Source organism: Opisthorchis viverrini (assembly GCF_000715545.1).
Source record: "Opisthorchis viverrini unplaced genomic scaffold opera_v5_370, whole genome shotgun sequence".
Taxonomy (NCBI): domain Eukaryota; kingdom Metazoa; phylum Platyhelminthes; class Trematoda; order Opisthorchiida; family Opisthorchiidae; genus Opisthorchis; species Opisthorchis viverrini.
In genome coordinates this window covers 256174-277782 of record NW_008752031.1, presented here as the reverse complement: position 1 = coordinate 277782, position 21609 = coordinate 256174, and the positions used below count along the sequence as shown (strand labels likewise).

Here is a 21609-nt window from a genome sequence, read left to right as displayed (position 1 = left end):
AAACTTCTATCTGAGAAGTCGTTGCTCGAAGAGCCATTCAGCACGTGTGACCGCGAGATGTACATCCCGTGATTGGAGGATGAGCGTCGATTTATCCTCTCAAGGTGCGAGTTGGTCACACTTTTGATCAGCCACTAGTGCCCAAACAGTTAAGTGTTCAGTTAACTGGCCTGGATGTCGCGGCTTTTTGATCCGAGTTTCGTGAGATGCGCACTGCAGATGATTCCTACTGCGGATGAAAAAGGTGCACAGTGCTTCTCGGATTTTCATCATAGATTGGATTCACTTGCCGGACGAATTTTCCTCATCTATATATCTCTCTATCTATCGATCTGTGTATCGAACTGTCCATCTGTCTATCTAACTAAACATATATACATGAGCCTTCCTGTCGAGATGTCCGCCTTTATGTCCACTTGATTTTCAATGTAATATATATCCGACATTTTCTGTATATTAATTTATTTGCCTATCTGCCTCTATGTGAATCGCTTTATAATTATGTATAAATGTTTGTACTTATGTCTATAGATAGGTGTATATATATATGTATATATATGTGAGTGTGTGTATCTATGTGTGTATTTTCATACGTCATTCTATCCGAGATGATGACAATTATATGACAGACCGGGTAATACATAAATGAGGTGTATGCACTAATCACCCTTGTTCTCAATATCAAAAGAGTTGTAGTATTCTGGTAGTCTAAATCAGCAGCATTTCTCAAGTACCCGTTTTTCTAAATAAAACGGACAAAACTTAACTAAAGTGAATTCCTTAAGACGGTAGATGTAACACCGATTCGGGTATGAATTAGAGAGCCCGACGAGTAAGAAAGGTAAGTATGTTTGCTGAACACGAAAGACTGCGATGATATCGGCTCGGATGATGAAAAGCGTTTCTGTCACTAAAGTGATGGACGCAATCGATTACAAGTACCCCAACTAATTAGACTGCCATTTGACTTCGGAGTAATCACTTGGTTTCCTAAAGATATTATGGCTGTTACAACAGACAATACATAATATAAAAAATTCTGGTGAACACATACTGCTTTGGCCACATCATTCTGGTGCATCAGTGCATCATAATGACCTTGGAACTTCCCAACTGGGAGATCTCCCATCGCCTGAAATGAACCATAAACAGACGCTTTTCACTGTATGGTCAGTTCAGACAGCGAATTGTTACATAAAAATAGAAATCGGTCTTAAATGCATCCGCGGTTCTACACTGGGTTATTAGGATTCCGTGGTGAAGGACCTGATTGAACAATAAACGTCTCTTCTCATTTTTTTCAGCATCGATAATCACCGAATCACTAATGTGTTTCTCTATGATTCCCTAGGAAGCATAGAATGCTCTTGATTTTGTTTTCTCTCAGCTACTAAAATCCACATAAATAAATTCACCATTCAAAACAAGCTTTCAAACATCTGGGGACTACAAAACGAAAACATAGAATCACAGAGCAAGTATTTCAACCGCACAGACTATACAGCAAAAAGTACTAATACGTCGTTTACCACTGATGTGTACATAAAAATGGTTTTTAGGTTACCATGGAGCATGAATATCTGAATGTCTGCTAGATGGTTTTCCAAACCCGTTGTCAGTTTGTATAGTTTAAACTTGAATCCCACCACAATGTGCTGTGACGTGCTTACATCAATCCTGTTTACCCGTGTTATTGTGCACTTTCACTTTGTGCCGCATAGCGGAGCTTCATCATTCGATTGCAGGTTCTGTCCCTTCAGTGCAACCAATCAATGCTGTGAAACCGAGAAGCATTGTATAGATATCTCCTCTGATATTGCGAGTCAGCAGCAGGGCGCAACTCACTCCCGCAGGTAATGGCGAACCCGCGACTTTCCGGCAAGTGACCGAATGCTTAATTCTTCAACCACAATGGGTTGATCAGCAGAGTGACTGGCTTTCACCTTGACAGCGTCACTTACTGTTCAGTCATGGGAAACCACATCAAGTTACCACATAATCACTAGCTATACGCGTGATATGCTGTCAGATGAGAGTTTCAGTCATCGTGTAGGTCTGTTCTTCTCCTGAGTTACTTGCGGCTGATTCATACAGATTTGAGTGCCGTTTGTACCATAAAATGAAAGGTATAGAGCACAGGGTACCCAACGCCATTAATTGGTTACCCGCTAGATGACACTGGCTAGGTTTGTATATATGGAAAACTGGACTAGCTGCCTTGCTAAACCTCGTCCATGAAACCTGAATTCCCTTAGCATCTATTTTGAAGGTTGACCGCCATCTTCCAGTAATAACAAAATAAGAGTGTCATGTCCACAAATACACTCATTTTCGTAACAGATTGGTGATTGAACTGAATCTCTCCGAGTGTTCATGACGCACCATCTCACCGTACTTCATCACGTGACTAGCTTTTGTCCTCTTTTTCACCTCCTGGTACTGTTGTTCCAGTGTTCGCTTTTTCAGGTCACTCTGTGTGCGGGGGGGGGGGAAATAACGGCAGTGGGGAATGGGTGAAAAAGACGGATCAGTTTACGCAGGACCCAATAAATGCAAAACATATCAAAACAGTTAGAGTTAAGACAACCGAGTTAAACAACGACACATACTCCTGATAAATGAGTGAACATTTTACTGTTCCGGTACACCGTACACGTGCAAATGAAGCTTTTCACAGAACCGTAGATTCCGTTCTGTCCACCTCTTGGCTCAGGACTCTGCGTACAGCGTATGGAATGCAACACCTCTCTGGGCATCCACTAATCGTGACGCGTAACAGATGGCCAAGCCAACTTGTGTTGAAATGTTTGATAACTTTTTTGGAAGGAAATATCCTGTACCAGGGCAATATGTGAATTCCAGTCATTCGATATTAGACAGGCCACGTGAGAAAATAGAAGGACACAAATGGCGATAAGGTGACACCCCAATGAATCTTTATTCACCAGAATATGCTGCACATTGTGTTTTGTGGATCAATTCAGCAGATCTTTTAAGAAGGCTTCCGGTACGTCCACCGCCATCATTATCTGCAGCATCAGCAGCATCCTCAAGGAATCATCAGTGTTGGCCTCTGGTACTTTTGCCGGAGTGTATTTTTTATAGGACCTTCTGGGTGCAGAACATTCTGCGCGCGTGATGAACGGCATACCCCGCTTGTCAAGTAAAATCATCACTGGGGGTGACACAACGAATTATGGAACGACGCGTATTTCTGTTGAAGCACAAAGCACCCCGCTGTACCAGGACGCAATACCCATACAAATATTAAGAATTTGACCCTGTAGGGCAACCAACATCATCATCATCACCATTATTATTATTATTATTGTCAGCACCCGAGTTCAAGATTAACGCTCCTCTGCGTGCATTGAAAATTCGTTTGAAGTCCTATTCAAAAAAAGAATCAAAGTGAAAGAGAAAATGATTTGATACTGGCTTATCACAATCATTTCGAAGCACCTACAGCCCTAGCCACATACTCAAGCGATCTAATTCAACAACGAAAACAAGAATTCCAAGAACATTGATACAAGAGCACACCTATTTCCATCTTAGAGGGTGAGTTATACTGACAACATTCAGTCTTTCGACTGCGGGCTGATCTGTTTTTAAAAGAATAATCACCAGTTCCACAAAAGTGCCGTGTTGTTGAAGATACAAGTTCTAAAGCTCAATGCAGGCTAAACTAATCCAGACGTGAAACATCCCTCTATCTTACTCCGCACGCACTGTCTGTATTCTGCGGTTGACTTTTGAAATCAGTAGAAAAATTCACGTTGGCGGAACCTTTAAATATTATGTTACTGCGTATGCAACATACTGAGATGTATTAGGTTTTTGATTGATAGTCTAATGGGCGCAAGTGTCGATGTGAAGGTAGGGGGTGCCGACCAGTATCATTCTGCAAGGCGCATAAGCAGGGAGTTCCAAATGCCAAAACAAAAGCTTGGGCCGACTGTTCACAGACGTCCAAAATACTTGCCAACTCGCAGAAGCCCCCAGCCTCCACTGTCATCCAAAGGTTAACACTTACTTGGACAGAATGGCTAACTCGTTAGGAGAACCAAACGGACAAACACTGCATGCTGCCCACGACAAAACTATCTATTACAAACCATCAGGCTTTCACAAAACTCACGTGTTCCGAATCCGTAATCCAGGCATACGAGTATTCGGTCGCTAGACAAACACCGATTTGCTTATCCGTACAAAAAACACCATAGCTTTCTTCCTTCTCGTTGGCTGATGTTGTCACATAGACTGCAGTTTTAGAGAGTGGAAACAGGAGAATATACAGATTGATAACTTGTGAAAAAGTGGGGCAACTTGTATTGTGACTCACAGAAATCGTGAAGCTCCCAGAATTCGAATACCAGCGCACTAAACAGAAGCTCGCTGAAAAATCGTTGACAGAATACCATGGTTTTCGCGCTCCATAGGGTCAATCAGAAAGGCGCAGTCCTCTAATCTCCCTCAAGCATAATCACTTCTTGGAACCAGACTGGACGGAGCTCGTCAAACATGGTTGGGTCAGGCCTTCCAAACGACAAAAGTATGTAGATATATAATATGATTGCCTCTGGTAAAAACCCCGTCAGAATCGATCACTGACGTGCAGTTGGAAAAAAATTGGTCCCGTCACTGGTATCATGCCAGTTGTTTGTTCTGTGAAAGTGTACTTTTTATGAAAGACTCACGATCTATACCTAAGTTGCAAATCCTGCATCCACCTGGGAATGGTGGTTGCAACAATAGGACCCCAAATATCACGTGTTGCACCGATATTACAGTGACTTTTAACCACTGCAGCAGAGTTGACGTTATTCGATGAAGTGTGATGCTGTTGACTATCCGGTTAAGGCTTCTTGCAGATGACCAGGGACTACACACATTCAATGATCACAAGAGAACAAGCATGAACCATGCTTGGAACGTCGTTTAGTTCAACGGGTCAGGGCGGTATTTCAAACATATATGAGGGAAATTCAGGATGATAACTCAGAGGATCCCCGCTACTTACTTCCCACATTTGGAGGAAAAAGATCCATAAACATAGAACCAGAGTAGCAAGCGTCCATGTAAAACACCAGTTTGTTATACTTTTTCATTTTGTACAAGTGGAGGAGGATATCATTCAATTGCGCGGCAGTGAGCTGTCGCAAGGCAAGAAAGAAAATTCGTGAGCACGACAGATTATTGGTGGAGGATTATTGAGTTTCTTGGAAATCCAAATTGATACCCCTGTAAAATATTTCCGCACTAGAAAAAATACAGCCTTGATATAAGTAAATTGCAGCATAAGTCGTTTACTGCTCGTTGAGATGTGAAATCACATCCTGTAAGTCAAGTCAATTTGTGGAGATACTTCTAGCCCTAACCATGTTTGACAAAAAATTAGGATGATTTCCATTGAACTGAAAAATTTCAAATGTCGTCTCACTACATACACAGTGTAATCATTGCGGAAGAAACAATGAACGGCTTTTCTATGAGTTGTCATTCCATAATTAAGCCAGCAGTGATGTGGTTTCCTGAATTGAAGGATGAGGGATGTAATATTCCGACCAACCGCGGCAAAATCAGGCTGTCGGTTGGCCCCATGGCCGAACAGTAAAATTTTGCAACTATATTTCGCACCACTCAATAAGGATGGAGCAGTTGTCTCATACATAGTGAACGATGACCTATTGATTCGCGTTATCTCCCGACTGTTAAAAATGATATCATCTTGCCTTCATGCCATCAACGCCCCATGAGTGACCGTGTACGAACAGCTTCTTTGTTTGTCGTACCTACGCTTGTCCAGCTGTCTAAAGGGATCAACCGCTGAATCATGTGAGTTCAGCCACCTTGAACTAAAGCAAACTAAATATGTGTAATTTTATAAATATAGCACCCTTACGCACCTGCCAAACTTGAGAGAAAGAGACGCCAGAACTTCGCAGCTTCTCTTCCAGCATTCGGGGAATGTCTATATCAGTTGTAACTATAAACTGTTCTATAAGGAACCACGCGTGACAATTGGCATCTTCACTGCATTCAAAATTTAGCCTCCTATTGAATGGCCGTGTGGTATGACGGTGATTATCAAAATTATCAAAACTTACATCTCCTTCCGGGAAGGTGATATAGTTACGGAAACCATGGCCAGTGTAATAGATGAAAACGTTTTCATCATGACCGCTGCAGATTTACGGGAAAGTTAAGGTGATCTAGATTAGGACCTTATTGGGTGGCGCTCTTGCGCATAGGAAAGCACGACCATGTTGTAACGCAAACGATATTGGCCAACTGATGATTAAGGAAATCGGAAAGGTATAAAAAACTCCAAAATACATTTCTGTCTGTGGCACACGATAATGTTGTTTAGGAAAAATATTTTGAACTTTGAGTTATTTATTTGAACAATTCCTGTGCGACCTATCCGTCGAGCACTTAACACGAATGAAGTAAATGGATAACGAACACGCAGGTCGGAATATTTTTTTTGTGCACGCTACTGTATATAATCACTTGAGAAATTAACTCCCATTGGCGTGCTATTTGTATGGCCACATGAATATGGAAATGGAAAATGTATTTTTTGAACGTCGGTTTGTTTGTTATTGTATCTTCCAAAATAGTAGCTCCTTTGGCTTCTGTGGTACGAAGGTGGATGAAGTCAGTTTTCCACTTTAGAAAGTTTTATCAGTTTGCCATTGGAACGATGACACCCAGCCGTTTACAAATCCCGGATTGACCATCCTAATTAAATCGGCTTATGAAAATATCCCCACGGTTTAATCACCACGGAGAAACCATATTATAATCAAGATGAGACAAACCTATATTCCGAACACGGACATCCACGAAGTGTGCTTGCGTGAAAGTACTTTTCGGTGATAACACTGTTTTCATCTTGCAAGTGACTTTATCGTCGTTGGTTACCTATCACAAAGATCATCTTTCTTTCTCTATCTCAACAAACGAGTTGCGGGATCAGAAACTCTGAATCGGTTAACACGTGCAACGACTGGGTGATCCCGGATTGAGTGGCAATTCCGATTCCATACGGTGTATGGATGACGGAATGGGATATTTATGAGCTGTAAGTGAACACTCGTTTTCGGTGATCATAGTTTGCATCTGTAAGCTGGGCGCTTCATTTGTGATCATATTCGGTTCAAGAAGCCGTGAAGAGATTCTCAAAAGGTGAACCGTGACGTTACCAAGCTACAGGCAACCTAAAGCGAGGCAGGTATTTTAAAAACTGAGAATTTCCGGAAGTCCAGTATATTCTGTCTGCGTACCGTTTGTTCATGGCCTGAGTGATCGGTTGCCGATTACTACTGTGACACGGTTTCCTTTCTCACATTTGAGTAGCTCAAATTCCGACTTCTGCAGTTCTGCAGTTCATTTTTGTGGTAAATTCTGATTTCCTTTTGTGCTACAGCCTGAGTTTTCGAAGTGTGCTTGCGTGAAAGTACTTTTCGGTGATAACACTGTTTTCATCTTGCAAGTGACTTTATCGTCGTTGGTTACCTATCACAAAGATCATCTTTCTTTCTCTATCTCAACAAACGAGTTGCGGGATCAGAAACTCTGAATCGGTTAACACGTGCAACGACTGGGTGATCCCGGATTGAGTGGCAATTCCGATTCCATACGGTGTATGGATGACGGAATGGGATATTTATGAGCTGTAAGTGAACACTCGTTTTCGGTGATCATAGTTTGCATCTGTAAGCTGGGCGCTTCATTTGTGATCATATTCGGTTCAAGAGGCCGTGAAGAGATTCTCAAAAGATGAAACGTGACGTTACCAAGCTACAGGCAACCTAAAGCGAGGCAGGTATTTTAAAAACTGAGAGTATTACCAGGATTTGAGGGACTAGTATTCAACGAATCAAAAGAACCGCTAGTATATTTCGATTATCCATTATTCAGGTTTGAGGCATGACCAAAATCAAATCCTGAATCAGAGCAAGCCAAGATCGACAAACCCCTAGTTTTAAAGGACCATACAAATGTTTGACCATTCACAATTGAGCCCATCTGAATATTTTCGAAAATTGTTAACAGTGGCGATTGATGCCTACGATTACCACAGTGTAGAATTGATAAACCCGGTTTCATTTGGAGTGTGGCAAATCTATTTTGACTAAACTCAGGGGGCTTTACTTAAAGAGATTTCGTACCACATGGCTTAAGAGAATGCTAAGCACGCGTTTCGTTAATCCCAAAACGCTGACCTCCCACTCCGGCTGTGATCAGCAAGCGCACCAACAATATCTTCTTCCACAAAAACTCACCTTTTCAACACCTTCTTCCCTTCCTTTTCAAGTCTTTTATCGCCTGTCATTACCATAGTGAAGATATACGGTTTGACGTCCTGAAACAGATAAACACTCATAATGAGTTATATCTGTGACACTGGTGTTTTCCACGCTTATTCTACTGTCAGTAGGCATCCACTTACCCTCTAGCAAAGAATTGGAAATCTAGGGTCTGCTCTCCATCTTCACCCAGACTACTATCGGGACGGTTGCTAAATGATGGAAACTTAAAACATGATTTTTGGTGTGGTCGACAGGCATGGCTAGTTTCCAAGACGAACTCTGTTTAAAACAAAGTCAATACTCACTCAGTGTCCACCGAATGGTGCATGTCAATGGCGAATCCAGGAGACACCACAATTTCCAGAAGACAGTCGACGCATACACTTCAGGAACGGAGATCTGTATCTGGTTTCAGGTGCCGATACACGCTACACACCACTGGTTTTTCGTTTGCTAGGAACGCTAGCTTGGAAGCTTTGTGTCGAGAACTAGACTGTGAAAATTCCGTTAATACACCTTAAGCTTACTTGGCAGGCCACAAGCAGAAGTGTAAACTCGGTCGTGGGCTGCTTGAGTTTTCTCTATCACCTAGTGTTCGTTCAAGCAAATTTACTATTATGTAACGTAGTTAAACTGCCTAGGATGCCCTACGGTTGATATTGTGTCTTAATACGCAGTGTCATGTTACTTGCACCTTGTGTTACACGGTGAACAAATTAATTTAATTGCTACGCATGAACATACTTTTCCACGATAGTCAATTACCACACCCTTGTAAACATCTTTGTGCTCGTAGTCATGGAACACTTTGCCTTTGAACGGATTCCTGGGATAAAAGAATGAAGAAATTACCATAAATGTCAAACAGGGGAAATGAAATGTTCGTACGTTCTGTATGGAACCATATGACACACTCCAACATAAGTTATACCTGATGTATAAATCCGGTAGGTAGGAAACATAGAACATTACACATTCTAAGTGAAAATGTAGTTTTCTTATGTAAATCTACAGGGAAACACCTGTAGTAACAAATTATGTGAGCATACCCTCACCCACTGCACTTGAATGTAATTTAATTAGCCAGTGAATGACTTGCGATTATTACAGCCTCCAAGCAAGAAAAAAATCTTTCGAATGTTTCCGCCACGAATCGTAGCAATGGCTGTTTTACAAAATGATAAGTTTATTAGGTTGTGCGCCCAAAACTTGCTTCAAGTCATCAGCAGGATGATGCCCTTAAACAACATCTTGGCATCGATGTTATTAATTTCACATTACTGACAATCGAAAAGATGAAATTTCATATTAACCAGGAAGGGTATACTGGAGTTATTGCATTTTGAGCTGCTATCAGTTGGGGTGATTGAGTAAGCGTAAATGCAGTATGGTGTCATGAAATATCATTAAAAGTTGGAAACTTTATGTTAAGTCTCGGGTGACGCATTGAAACAGTTTTCTTCGGCCCAATTATATTCATAGCTTGTATACGTGAAATTTACGACTCAAAAATAGGGGAAAATAAAACCGAAAAATGAAAAGCGATTTCTAACATCTAATTCCCAACAGATGACAAACATTGTAAAATTTACTTGGGATTGTTGGCGATATCGTCGTAAGCGATGGTAATTATATTCTCCGCTGGAATTTTGTTTGCACGCAAAATGTGGTAGGCGTGATAAACGTTCGCCTGAAGGAAAATATAAATTACAGGTAAATGAGTGGTAACAGGCAGAGTGTAACACGGAGGCAAATGATGGCAAGCAGAGTTCCTATGATCCTGCATACTAAGTGGAGTATCAGGTCTAAAAAACATTTGAATGCCCTATCCCTGTCCAATATATTGAATCTAACATACTCGCTAGTGTCCCGTTAATTTCGTGCTTGAATTCGTGCACGGCAACTAACTAGTTATTAATTTTGGCTGTTTCGGAGCTGGAGTACAATGTTTGAGGTTTCAAATCGTGCTTTTATCATTATGTGATGCAACTGATGCATCCTTACTGAGAATCATCTGTAGTGTGATCTTCTCCGGAGGGTCCCGAACCTAGCACATCCCGGCAGTCACTAGCTGGCTGACCGATTGGTCACGAGCAGCTGATTAGCTTGCGCTGCAACACATTTGGGAACGCGGTTTGATTGAGATTTCTCCATGAAAAGAAAACTGCTCAATTCGTCATAATTGCGGTTAAATCTAAGCTTATTGTCAATATTGTTTCGCTGCATTGGGTTTATCAGTTTCTTCGGACACAATCACATGAGATAAGTTTCCTTCATTGGTTGCACAGCAGCCCTCATAGAATGCTTTCGCGCCATATCCACTCAAAAGTGTCTTCTATATGCCACTGTGAATAACAAATAAACTGCGTCAATTTTGTATTAAAGTGGTGTAAATTGGGTGTCGCAATTTATCCCGAAAATGCATTGCTGATTCGTCGGGAAGAAAAATGCCTCAAATGTTAGAAATTCTTCAATATAACTGGCTGGATAGCTTCCACTCTTGTCAACCTCCATCACCATCTAATATTATCAGGAACAGCTGTTTATCCGGGAAGGAAAAATCTAACAAAATTTTCCATTCGACCAATCTGTTTTTTCAAAAGAATAAAAGGGTGACAATGATCATTCATGAGATTTTGCATCGGGTTTTACGACATTATCCAGGCTGACCTTTAAACATGGCGACTTCTTTAAATCGTTATGCGTATAACAGATTGATGATGCCTCATTGACAGGGGACAGAAGTCAGCCCCTCCTTAGCCTACTGTGTGTCTAATTTAGAAATAGGATCATCCTAATGACCATGGATAACACTCTTGGTCTTGGAAGATGCTTTATCCACGATCCTTTAGGATGAAAGCCCCTGAAAGCCCCTCTATGAGTGTTCCTACTCTCCTGTTGTCATTATTGTCACCCGAACTGAAGGTATGCTGTAGCTGGGTCTTTACGAGAGAAATTCGAGGTCACAGAGGACTGAGGGTTTTTGCGTCTCAGCAACCCACTGAGTAGTTTATTTGCGACGCAAAAATCCCTTCATATTTTCTGTTAAGCAGGTGGCAGCCGCTTGAGGTTTGCGAATAATTAACTTCTAGGTGAAGTGCAATCGTTCTTTTGCTCGTAGTATCACAGCCTAATTTCAATGATGAGTAAGCGGAAGTTAGTACAACAGAAGCCCTCCTTCATTCCTTCTCCCGCATATATCCGATATTTCCAATTTAATCAACTTGTGGTATCGACACGGACGCAGGCACAATTTCAATATCTGACGGAACCGCTTTTATTTTCATTGTCTTGAAATGCAATATCCGCGTTCAGTTTAGTCGCTACAGCTTTAGACGATCCGATGTTATTTCTTAGTTCGCTTATCAATCTTTAAGGTTCGCACAGCATCCTTGTTCGCTGCAAACGATTCCCGCTTTACCGAAATGACGATTTAAGATCCCATCAAGATTGGTATACTGATCTATATATTAGATTCCACTGGCTCTTAATTACGCTCCTTTCCGGCGGCGCCGCTGCTTTTACAACTGTATTGGTATTGATCTAGGTCACCTGAAAGTAGAGTTTCTCATTGAATGGTCAACGGCATCGATGATAGCTTTTTGCATCACCTTGGAGAATAACCAGTAAAAGCCTGCATATTACTGTGGTTACCGAAGACATAAATGCGCAAGTGGGCAGACGTAGCGCTTCCGCGACTCACATAGGTGGGTGCAGAACCGAAATGGAATTCACGGACTACGGGGGACGACTGAGTTAGTAACATGTTGAGGATGGTTATGAGTAACTTCCTAAACAACCGAAGCCGCCCTGCCCTATGGCGCTCCTTCACAAAAACCAACCGGCAGCACAGACGGACAACACCGATATTAGCTGTGTGGCGTTGCTATTTCTGGAACACCAGTGTAAGAAGGTATCAAAGGACTTTTCTTCGCTTTCGTTGCGCGATTGCCGCATTTGAATGATGAGCACATCTCAGCTGACTATTGGGAAGCCTTGGAATCCTAGGGTTGGACAAGCCTAACAGAATCAAAACTGAGGTCCCTCCCGGTTCTCGGGACTTCTGATTTGAACTTCTACTGTCTTTAATATACTGAGCACCACTCTTGTTTAATGTTACAACAAACTAAATGCAGGTAGTGGATCTCGGCCAACGATCTAATTTTCTGCGAAAATTGGACAAGTTTCATCCAAGTAGAGAGCAAAATATCACACAACGAACGCTGTAACTTCTGGGAAAAGCACTGCATCGGTTGAGAAATTTTATGGAAACAAACTCAAAGAGGCCTGCCATGGGCCAAGCAAGCCCTAGTATACATGACCGATCACAAGATTAAATATTTTCCATAACTAATCGAACGAATAAATGCAGTCTGTCAAATGGAGTCCTGGCAGTGAACGGGGAAATTCCAAAGGCTTTAGAAATAATCATTTCAAGTTCCAATTCAAGAGCGATCAGGCGGCTGGTCCTGACCAACTCAAAATATCTACGATTAAACATAGTGGTGAAATACTTTGTCGTTGTGTGTCTAATTGATTTGTTTTTTCTGGGCGGTAGAAACAGTCTAAACGAGCTGGGTTGATTCGATTTGGCCCTAAGGGAGTGTATCAGTCACCTGGGAATTAGCTCGACCTTTTTTGTGATAAGAATGTTTTCATGTGCCTATTTTATTCGGAGACAAGGCCTAAGAACGGGAGGCGCAATTCCGGGCTTCCAGAGGTTGTGTAAACAAAGGCTTCTGAGTTCTCCAAGTGTCAGAATGATGAAATGCGAACCCACTGAATCTTATTTTTGGACACACGCATTCAATATGCGCAAATGTTTTGCATACGATTCTCATATAATCCCATGCAAAAAGGGTATAGGTGAATGGGTGTAGTAATCAGAGTGGCGTTCACGCGATCTTACCATGTTGTGTAGAAGTATTTCCTCTTATTGCACGGCGAATCCGGCGCTCTCGAAATTGATGTGTCTGGCGTAGCAACTGGTGTCGCTGCAACGCGGGTGGACTTTTTTTTGCTTTCTCAAACCCGGTTTGTTAATCAGGTCACTATAATCCACTGTAGTGCGAGTTTTCCTCTAATATGATTAATTAACAAAGCAAGCTTTGATAAGCTGTGGTACTTGTGGATCATTAAATTCCTCGAATTTTTTATGCAAAAGCATTCCCTCTACTCGGGGCAGTGATTTCAAATAACATAACGCAACGTGAAACACCTTCCATGACGGTATTTGCCTCTGATTAACATGATTCATGGTAAGCATCCCACCATAATTTGAGTTCACTAGGTCCATTTAGTCGACCCCTCACGGAATGAAATGTCGTAGCACGACAATGCACTCCTGTCGAGGCCAAGAAATGTGCACCCATTTGTTTTGGGTTTGATCAACCGTCTTCTTTAGTGAGACATCATAGTCAGATAGATAATTAGTTAGAACACATATGTTTGTGGTACCATTAGTGCAAATTTCACATTCGAAAACAATTTCATGTGGTCTTCAGAAGAATTTGGTAATCAAAACAATGAAAACACCAACCGAAACTTACTTGATGTCGATAACTTTCCCAGGTGTTGGTACCAGCGACAAGGACAACCCAGTTCTTTGACGGCTGGTTGTTAAATATGGATGACAAATTGTGAACACCGGCGGCTTCGAAACAAGCTACACGGTCGGTGCAGAACAAAAACGCAATAAGAAGCGGAAAACGACGCATTTTTCCAGGGTTACCTGACGCTTCATCTTTCTGGAGTTTTATAATGTACTCCCGCTGTGAATCGAACTTTGCCCTAAACATGTATGGCGATTGTGTGAAAAAGCTATCCACCACAAAACTAGTTTGCCCTAAACATGTATGGCGATGGTGTGAAAAAGTTATCCACCACAAAACTAATAGAACTCTGGTAGACAGTTTTTGCCGACCAATGTATCATCGGCAAATTTGTTCATATTGCTGAATGGCAGCACTCTGGTAGACAGTTTTTGCCAACCAATGTATCATCGGCATATTTGATCAGCTTGTTGAATGGCTGATCATTGGCGCGAGCTTTATACGACAATCTATGCACAGTGGTAATTTGTGGTGTGTTTTAGGAAAAATGTCAATCATATCATTGAGTATCTGTGCATCTTGACGGAACTGAGTCGCAAAATGATTATTCAAAATGATTTCGCTTAGTACCTGCCTTCATAACTACAATTGCTGATAACTTTAGACCATGTAGCATTGATATGGTTTTTCTGTCTTACAAACCATCCGGCGAAGTAGTGTAGTTACAGTAGGTCGGCACAAAATTTGACAAAATTAACCGGACTCAAGATTTGACTTCTCAAATATGGATATTCACTCACTGCGTAGATTGATGGTCTCATGACGCATCTGGTTGAAATTAGCGGTTGAATCCGAAACTTTGAACCAAGGAATCCATTTATCTCTATTATGGCAGTTTACATGAAATTACAAATACACGAAATTAGAAACATTGAATGGGTCCTCTTAAACCAGTTTAAAGTTGCTCCGATATTTCACTACTTTTCGTAATATTATTCTTCAATTTTCGGAATTGCAGGTTGCGCCCAGCAAGACTTCCTTTTCTATTTCGCTCAGAAAGCAATATGAAAAACTTTACAAACCACTGAAACTGAAATTATATGAGAAAATTATTCGTATTTTCCTTTTTAATGAAAATGGACTTCAGAATTTAGAATACCCACTTGAACAGGGGAATCACTTTTAATTTCGGCGTCTGGTGGTGACTTGAATCGGTTGATTCTTACGGCTTCTTGTAAGAAGTGGATTCATCACTTTGTGATATTGAGCTGCGTTCACACGTTAAATCCTCCGAACTCTACTGTTGAAGATAATCTACTGCAATCCCTGGTGATAAAATAGCAGTTTTCATATTGAGAACATGATGATTATAGTAATAATTCAGCCACAGCGCCGTTTTGGTATGCAGCCGTCTCATTGTACGAGGGAAGGACAAGGACTGTGCGATCGCCGGATCGCCAAAGCCTGGATAGGACAAGTCAAGATGCTGATGCTGGGTTTTAAAAATGGTCAGTAATTTCGAGCACAAACCAGTTAGGTATCCTGAGCTCCTAAGTTAACTTGAAATTCCGAAAGCGATTTTCTATAAATGAATGCAGTTCAACCTTGTTTAAAAGCTTTCGTTTGCTACGAAAATATTATTACCACACGAAGCGTTAATAATTCTCTCACGTTCTCATTGTGTAGAACGGTATCCCGCATTACTTCAGTCCGCTGAACTCGTTTATCATTTTGAGGTTAACTAGTATTTGACATTTACGGAGCGGATAAACACAATATCTTATTGTCGTGGCATATCAACATCATCGTCAATATCATCTTCATCATCATCTCCATCATGATCGGCAACAACTTTATGTTGGTCGTAAACGCTGATGCTTCGCTCTCGTACAAACATAATTTATTAAAACCTTGGCCGTGAAAAAACGACAATGGAAGGTCTTTGTGCTAGCTCGCCACATTCATTCTTAGGTGCCTACATCTGCAAACATTGTTTCAGGCAAACTGCAGAGAGACTGACAACAAGAATCCGAGTGACATCAATTAGGGTCATTACATCTAACAGAGTTCCAACTAGAGTTATTTTCAAGAATGACTTTAAGAAGCTGCGATTTTAGGGCTTCGAATAAAATGCGTGGATTTCTATAATTCATATAAGTATTTTCCAGGTTTAAACTGGGGTTCCATGAATTTTGTGTGTGCCTATTGTTTGACCATCTTTCCCGCTCACTCAGATGATGGTTTGCTTTGTGGTTTTCGTTTGTGCAATTAAGTCATCGTTCTGAAAGCGGTTGATGAAAATCTGTATATGTATCTAAAATTCGGTCGTGGACACTGGTCCTCCAGATAAGGAGTTCCTCAGAGTTTTTCATGTGCTATTGTTCACCTATCGTATCTTCTTTCAAGGCCTCGAGCTGCGAAAATCGGCGGTGGACTATTACCGGGTAGCGGCGATAGAATGTGCTTGGTTCGTCCGGGGATGCACGTAATTCCGCCCCCAACTTGATGCCCCTTAATTTTTTCCAATTTAGATTTAAGCGGGGATGTCTTATACTATGCAGTTGGTTCTGATTGTGGAATTCATCATTGGGTTGTGAGGCTCCGCTGAAGATGTGATCCTGTTATCTATTTTTGGTCGGTTATTTTTAGAAAACATCATGTTGGCAGCGCAAGAGAAAACAAGCTTGCATGTGAAATCATATCGTGTTTTCTGTTCATCAGACTCTCACTAAGTGGCATGAGCAGATTACTCAACGTTGCATTATCAGACGTCATCCTCCATCTCATACCCATATATTATGCAATGGTTCCAAAGTGAAACAGCAGACAAGGTTCACTGACTTGGTACTTTGGTCATTGACTTATTCGCAGTTTATGCTCTCAGAATTCGGGAGCTGGTAGCCTCGAAACCCAGCTCATATTCGACGGCATGGTAAATCACGTCAGGGAATGTTATGCACGCCGAAACTCCACTATTTCGGTCTGGTTGTCGTTCCACAATTCTCCCACTGAACAACCGTATTAATGTTGGGCCAAGGACTTCCGATTAGTATGGCAATTGGTTCCCACTTGGACTGATAAAGCGTCAATCACTCTTAAACTAAAGAAACCAAATCACATGATAACTTGTAGACGGGCTTATCAAAACATGGTTCGCGTTTGATGCAGTTACTATTAGAAAACATCGCGCTGCAACGTTGCTACACATGAGAATAATACAAGTTTACCTGTGAAATCGCACTGTTATTTTTTCATGCATCAGACTAACCTTAGAATGGCGTGAGCAGTTTAGTCCACTTCACGCCGTCTGAAGTCATCCTCTGACTCCTGTCGCACACCTGGTGCAGGGGTTCGGCAATGAAACTGTAGACAATGTTAGGTGAAATGGTATAATTCGGTGATGACCTGAATCACGAACCTTTGTGACCATGGACAATTTATGGTGAAAGGACTTGTTCCAACCAAAGTTCACAATTATGCTACCAGCTGAACCGTCCGTCCAAAAGTCATTTTTGTCTCATTCCTTCACATATTTAGAAAGCTCAAGATTGAAAAGCTCATCCTCTAAATATATTATCACTCAAAGAATGATTTATTTATTCTTTTCATCATGAGGTACCATTTTCTTTGCTGCGATTAGTAAAGAACCATAAAGGATAAGCGAGATTTTATATGCTTCATGAGTGCAGGTTGCCCTTCTCATAGACAGACGTGTTATTTTAAACCCAACATTATTGATTTGGTTTCACATTTTACCTAATCCAGGATTACTATGGCATCATTATCTATTCCATGCCAGTTGCGCTCTTTATGACAGCTGGACAACCATTGGTGTCTGAAAAGCAAAGAGAAATTACTTGTTCGAAAAAACCGCCAGGAAATCTAGTGTTCGTTCCTTGAGATGGCTCAAGTGGTTAGAGCGCGAATTTACTGACCGGAAGGTCCGTGGTTCGAACCCGACCTCCGCCACTCGACTTCCCCTGTCTAGGGTTGGGCAACCTGACAGTATCCCAGCCCTCGTGCTTCCTTCGGGTGGCATGGCAGCTAGGCACCGAAAGGGCGCTACAGCTGAACGAATTTCCTTGAGATTCACGGTTCCAGTGAACGCCGGTGAGGGTGTAACAGACGTACAGTGCTTCCTTGCTTGATTTACCCGACGAAATGTCGAGCAGAACTCACTTAATGATTCCCTTTTTGTCAACGGTGAGAAGGTTTTCCGTGCACCTCCGAATTCACCGGAACGCGTGATTTGCTGGCTTTAAAACGCATGCGTAATCTCAAGGGGTAGTACGATATACGAGTTTCATACACAAATCTGTGACGTGCGGATCATTTTCTAATTCTAGACATGCATGAATGCAAAGTCGCATAGCCTCATTTTCAGAGAATGTGTCACCCTACTCTATGTTTTGTTTCGTTAAATAGCTGTCAGACATGTTCAGTGACTACTTTGAGTCCTCGACCAAAAGCCGACATCTCACAAAGAATTCTGATGTAAACTGGTGTCCGTAAATCCACAACGACAGACGTAGAAAATGAGTGTTCGGCTGTACGACGTAGACTACATTCGAGGCATGTGTGTCACTAAGTAAGAGACTTTGGTAATTTTGTGTATGCCGGTGCCAATCTCCTTCCAGGATAAAGCAAAAACCCTGACGATGGCAATGCGATATTTTCTCTTGTTCAGAGAACCAATGTGTATATGAAAATATTTACACAAGGCTTTCACTTATGAAATTAGGTTTTATCGCTCAAAAGTGGCCGAAAATTCACAGAGTGAATTAAGAATATTTCAATTTGGATAACAGGAAAATGGATAACTACGGTGTCTCTAAATAATTTCAGAGGGATCTAAACGGCTTTCTTCAATCAATCGATAGGTGGCGCCTCGATGTTGGATGACACTTTCATCCTGGAGGCAACAACCCAGCATTTACCGACGGAGGATTCATCGATCGATTTCCTAAGCAGCATTAAACCGTTATCACTCACATTTCGTTTTGTCGCAGATATCCCCAAATTTATTTCATGCGATTCATCCAATTGGGTTCAGCTTTGCCTCGACAAATCCCTCAGTAATTTAAACCAATAATTGTTTCTCCTGTGTTAAAAATCATATTGGATTAAGTTGCGCAAAAATACCCGGGCATTTGCATATCCCCAAACCACGGATGGGCCAATTTTGTATTCAATGTTAGACTCTCATTCGATTCGGACACTATTCTGGTGTTTAAACTGCTTGTGGGTTCCACGAGCGCACTAGGGATAGATGTTTCGATTATACGTTGATAGCCTGGAGAAACGTGGGAATATTTGATGGAGATTTTTTCTTGGACGTAAAGAAAGTTTGTGCTTACAAGCCGAGAAGCACTCTGAAGCCATTCCATGCTCACTGGGAATCTCTACCAGTGCTCGTCTTATAAAATTTCAGGTGGCTTTGAACCGAAATCGTGACGGGCGGCTATTAGTTTCAGCTCTTGAAGTTTGGGCCTCGGAGGCCTGGTGAGCAGTGTGATTAGATCTTCCTGAGTGTGAACACCGCGCATCCATCAACAACGGAAAACCACATCACGTGGTCACGTTTTTCGATTGGTTCCTGGAGCGACCACAGCCCAGATAGTACCTTCGCAATTCAATAAATTTATTCATCCTGTGACCTGTCAGTGAAGCCAATCTACGCGGAAAGCTGGAGAAGCAGTGAACAACATTTTCATCCCATTCGAAAAACATCAGTGCGCACCTCAAGAAAACAGGATAAAGTGTCAGCCTGAAGTTGCCCACCACAGCGATCGGCGCTTAAAACGATTTATGCACTTCGTCAGGCCATTTTTCATTGACGACGAAATGTGTCGACAAAGGGACGGTATTCCGACAAGATCTACTAATTGTGCAATTTTTAGGTACATTCCCGAGCAAACCACTTAACTGGAGTAAGAATATTTCAATAACGAGTCTTATGTACACATGAATTCGGTTTTGATGAAAGACTCAATTGAATCCCCCCTTTAATATGGTGACCTATGTCTCTGCCTTTATCGAGACCCACCCAAAATTGCAGGAGTTATCCAAATTTTAAGGGGATTTGCGACGACGATCTTTGTAACTGGCCGTGGCCAGACATGCCAGTCCTGTAACCTTGGCCCGTTTGGCCGGCCTGCACGACTCCGTGTTGATGGCTGCAAGCGTGTCGGCCCACTTTGTTAATCAGGTCCTCCACTGCTGAATCATCCCTGTTCTCCAGCGACTTCGCCAATGCTGACAGTTGAATGTTGCCAGCTTAACTCAAATTACCGCCGAAATATATTCCTCAGAACATCATTATGGGTAAGTAGTGCATCGCCCAACTTTCCATGAATTTCAATGCATATTTGAAACGTTGCATTAACTCTCATGTCATGAACTCATCTAACCGAACTCGCTGATGAAACACCACTCCCATTTTACAAATAGGTAGCATCTTGAGTTCAAGAGGTTTTAATGTCTGCACACCGTTCAGCGGCAGTAGAGAAAACCATCTTCATGAATACTGCGGTCATCTGAGGCCCAGGCCTAAACGATACATTTTCAGGTCCGTGCACAAATCGCCAGAATGGTTCGTTGATTGAAGGAAGAGCTATGGGCCTTTGACTGATCTGTAGGCGTTTGTCAATGAAATTCTACGTCTACTTTTTTGGCAGTAACTTCCATTTACTTTAATGAATACACACTTAGGGAAGTTGCGTCTCCTGCAAGAGGTAACGTTGATTCACGCAAAAAGAGTGGATTATTGGTGAGTTTCGTCTAAATTCCCCAAGTGATTGTCCACCGATATGAGTCGCAGTTTTAATGAAAAACCCACTAACGGTGCAGACAAACTGGTCCTCTCCCGTTTCATCTCAGATGAAAGAAATCAAATCTTTTAACATCCGCTATGTAAACAAGACCTTCTACACTTGCGAGCAATTGATTGGCAAGTTTCTAACAACCTGGATATGGCCCGCATCCTCCAATGTGAACACCAGGTCCGAGCACAATATTATGTATAGTGTTACAAAACTTAAAAAAACATTCGGAAATATTTCACCAGTCGTTGAAACCGCCAAATATTTCAGCTGAATGAATATCCCCTTGGTGTGTTTCGCCTCAGTTTCACATTTGCAAGCCACTTAGGATCGCTGCAAAGAACTGTTTCGGGGTCTTTTTCAACTTAAAATATTTCATCAGTAGGCCAGTGCCAACCAGAGTCTCTAATAGTCTGTCTTGGAAGAAGTCAACAAGATGCGCTGTTTTTCTTTCCCACTGAATGATTTCAATATCCTAATCGCTCTCACGGCCTGAGGAAATGAATTTTAGTGCTGGTACGGTTGAGTAACTAATAATTCCGACGTGATTTTTCTGCGAAAACCGCCGAGTAAAATTTAGATTAAAACAGTGTTGTCACCGAGGTATCTGCTTGGTTATCCGCGAAATTCTCGAAATTCAGGGATGAGCCGCTTTGCCTCCATACGTGTCTAGAATCAGCTAAGTGACCATTTATTACAGACTTGTCAATGAGCTTCGTTTAACACACTGCGAATCGAATGTACACATAAGTTTACAAAAGTAGTAAATCAATAGCTCCAGCAAACTCAGAGGAACACCGAGAACATTTCCAGCGTTGACAATAAGAGAACCACTCAGCGAAATCTCTTCAAAATTTCGTCCGGTTAGTGAAACCAGATAGCACTGTCCATGTGTTTCACCCTCACTGAGGTTCA

The 21609-nt window shown here is 41.7% G+C and overlaps 1 protein-coding gene across 1 annotated transcript in view; it reads right to left on the bottom strand.

The window, feature by feature from the left end:
• T265_10492 (hypothetical protein) overlaps nt 1-14038 on the bottom strand; it is a gene marked incomplete at both ends in the record, with an annotated part of 17293 nt that extends 3255 nt beyond the window's left edge. The window contains 9 exons of the mRNA XM_009176875.1: nt 1055-1132; nt 2383-2472; nt 4142-4263; nt 5024-5156; nt 6111-6186; nt 8295-8374; nt 9066-9147; nt 9914-10011; nt 13871-14038. Coding sequence (XP_009175139.1) covers nt 1055-1132; nt 2383-2472; nt 4142-4263; nt 5024-5156; nt 6111-6186; nt 8295-8374; nt 9066-9147; nt 9914-10011; nt 13871-14038 — 927 coding nt within the window. The remainder of the gene's footprint in view (nt 1-1054; nt 1133-2382; nt 2473-4141; nt 4264-5023; nt 5157-6110; nt 6187-8294; nt 8375-9065; nt 9148-9913; nt 10012-13870) is intronic.
• Between the last annotated feature and the right edge of the window lie 7571 nt (nt 14039-21609).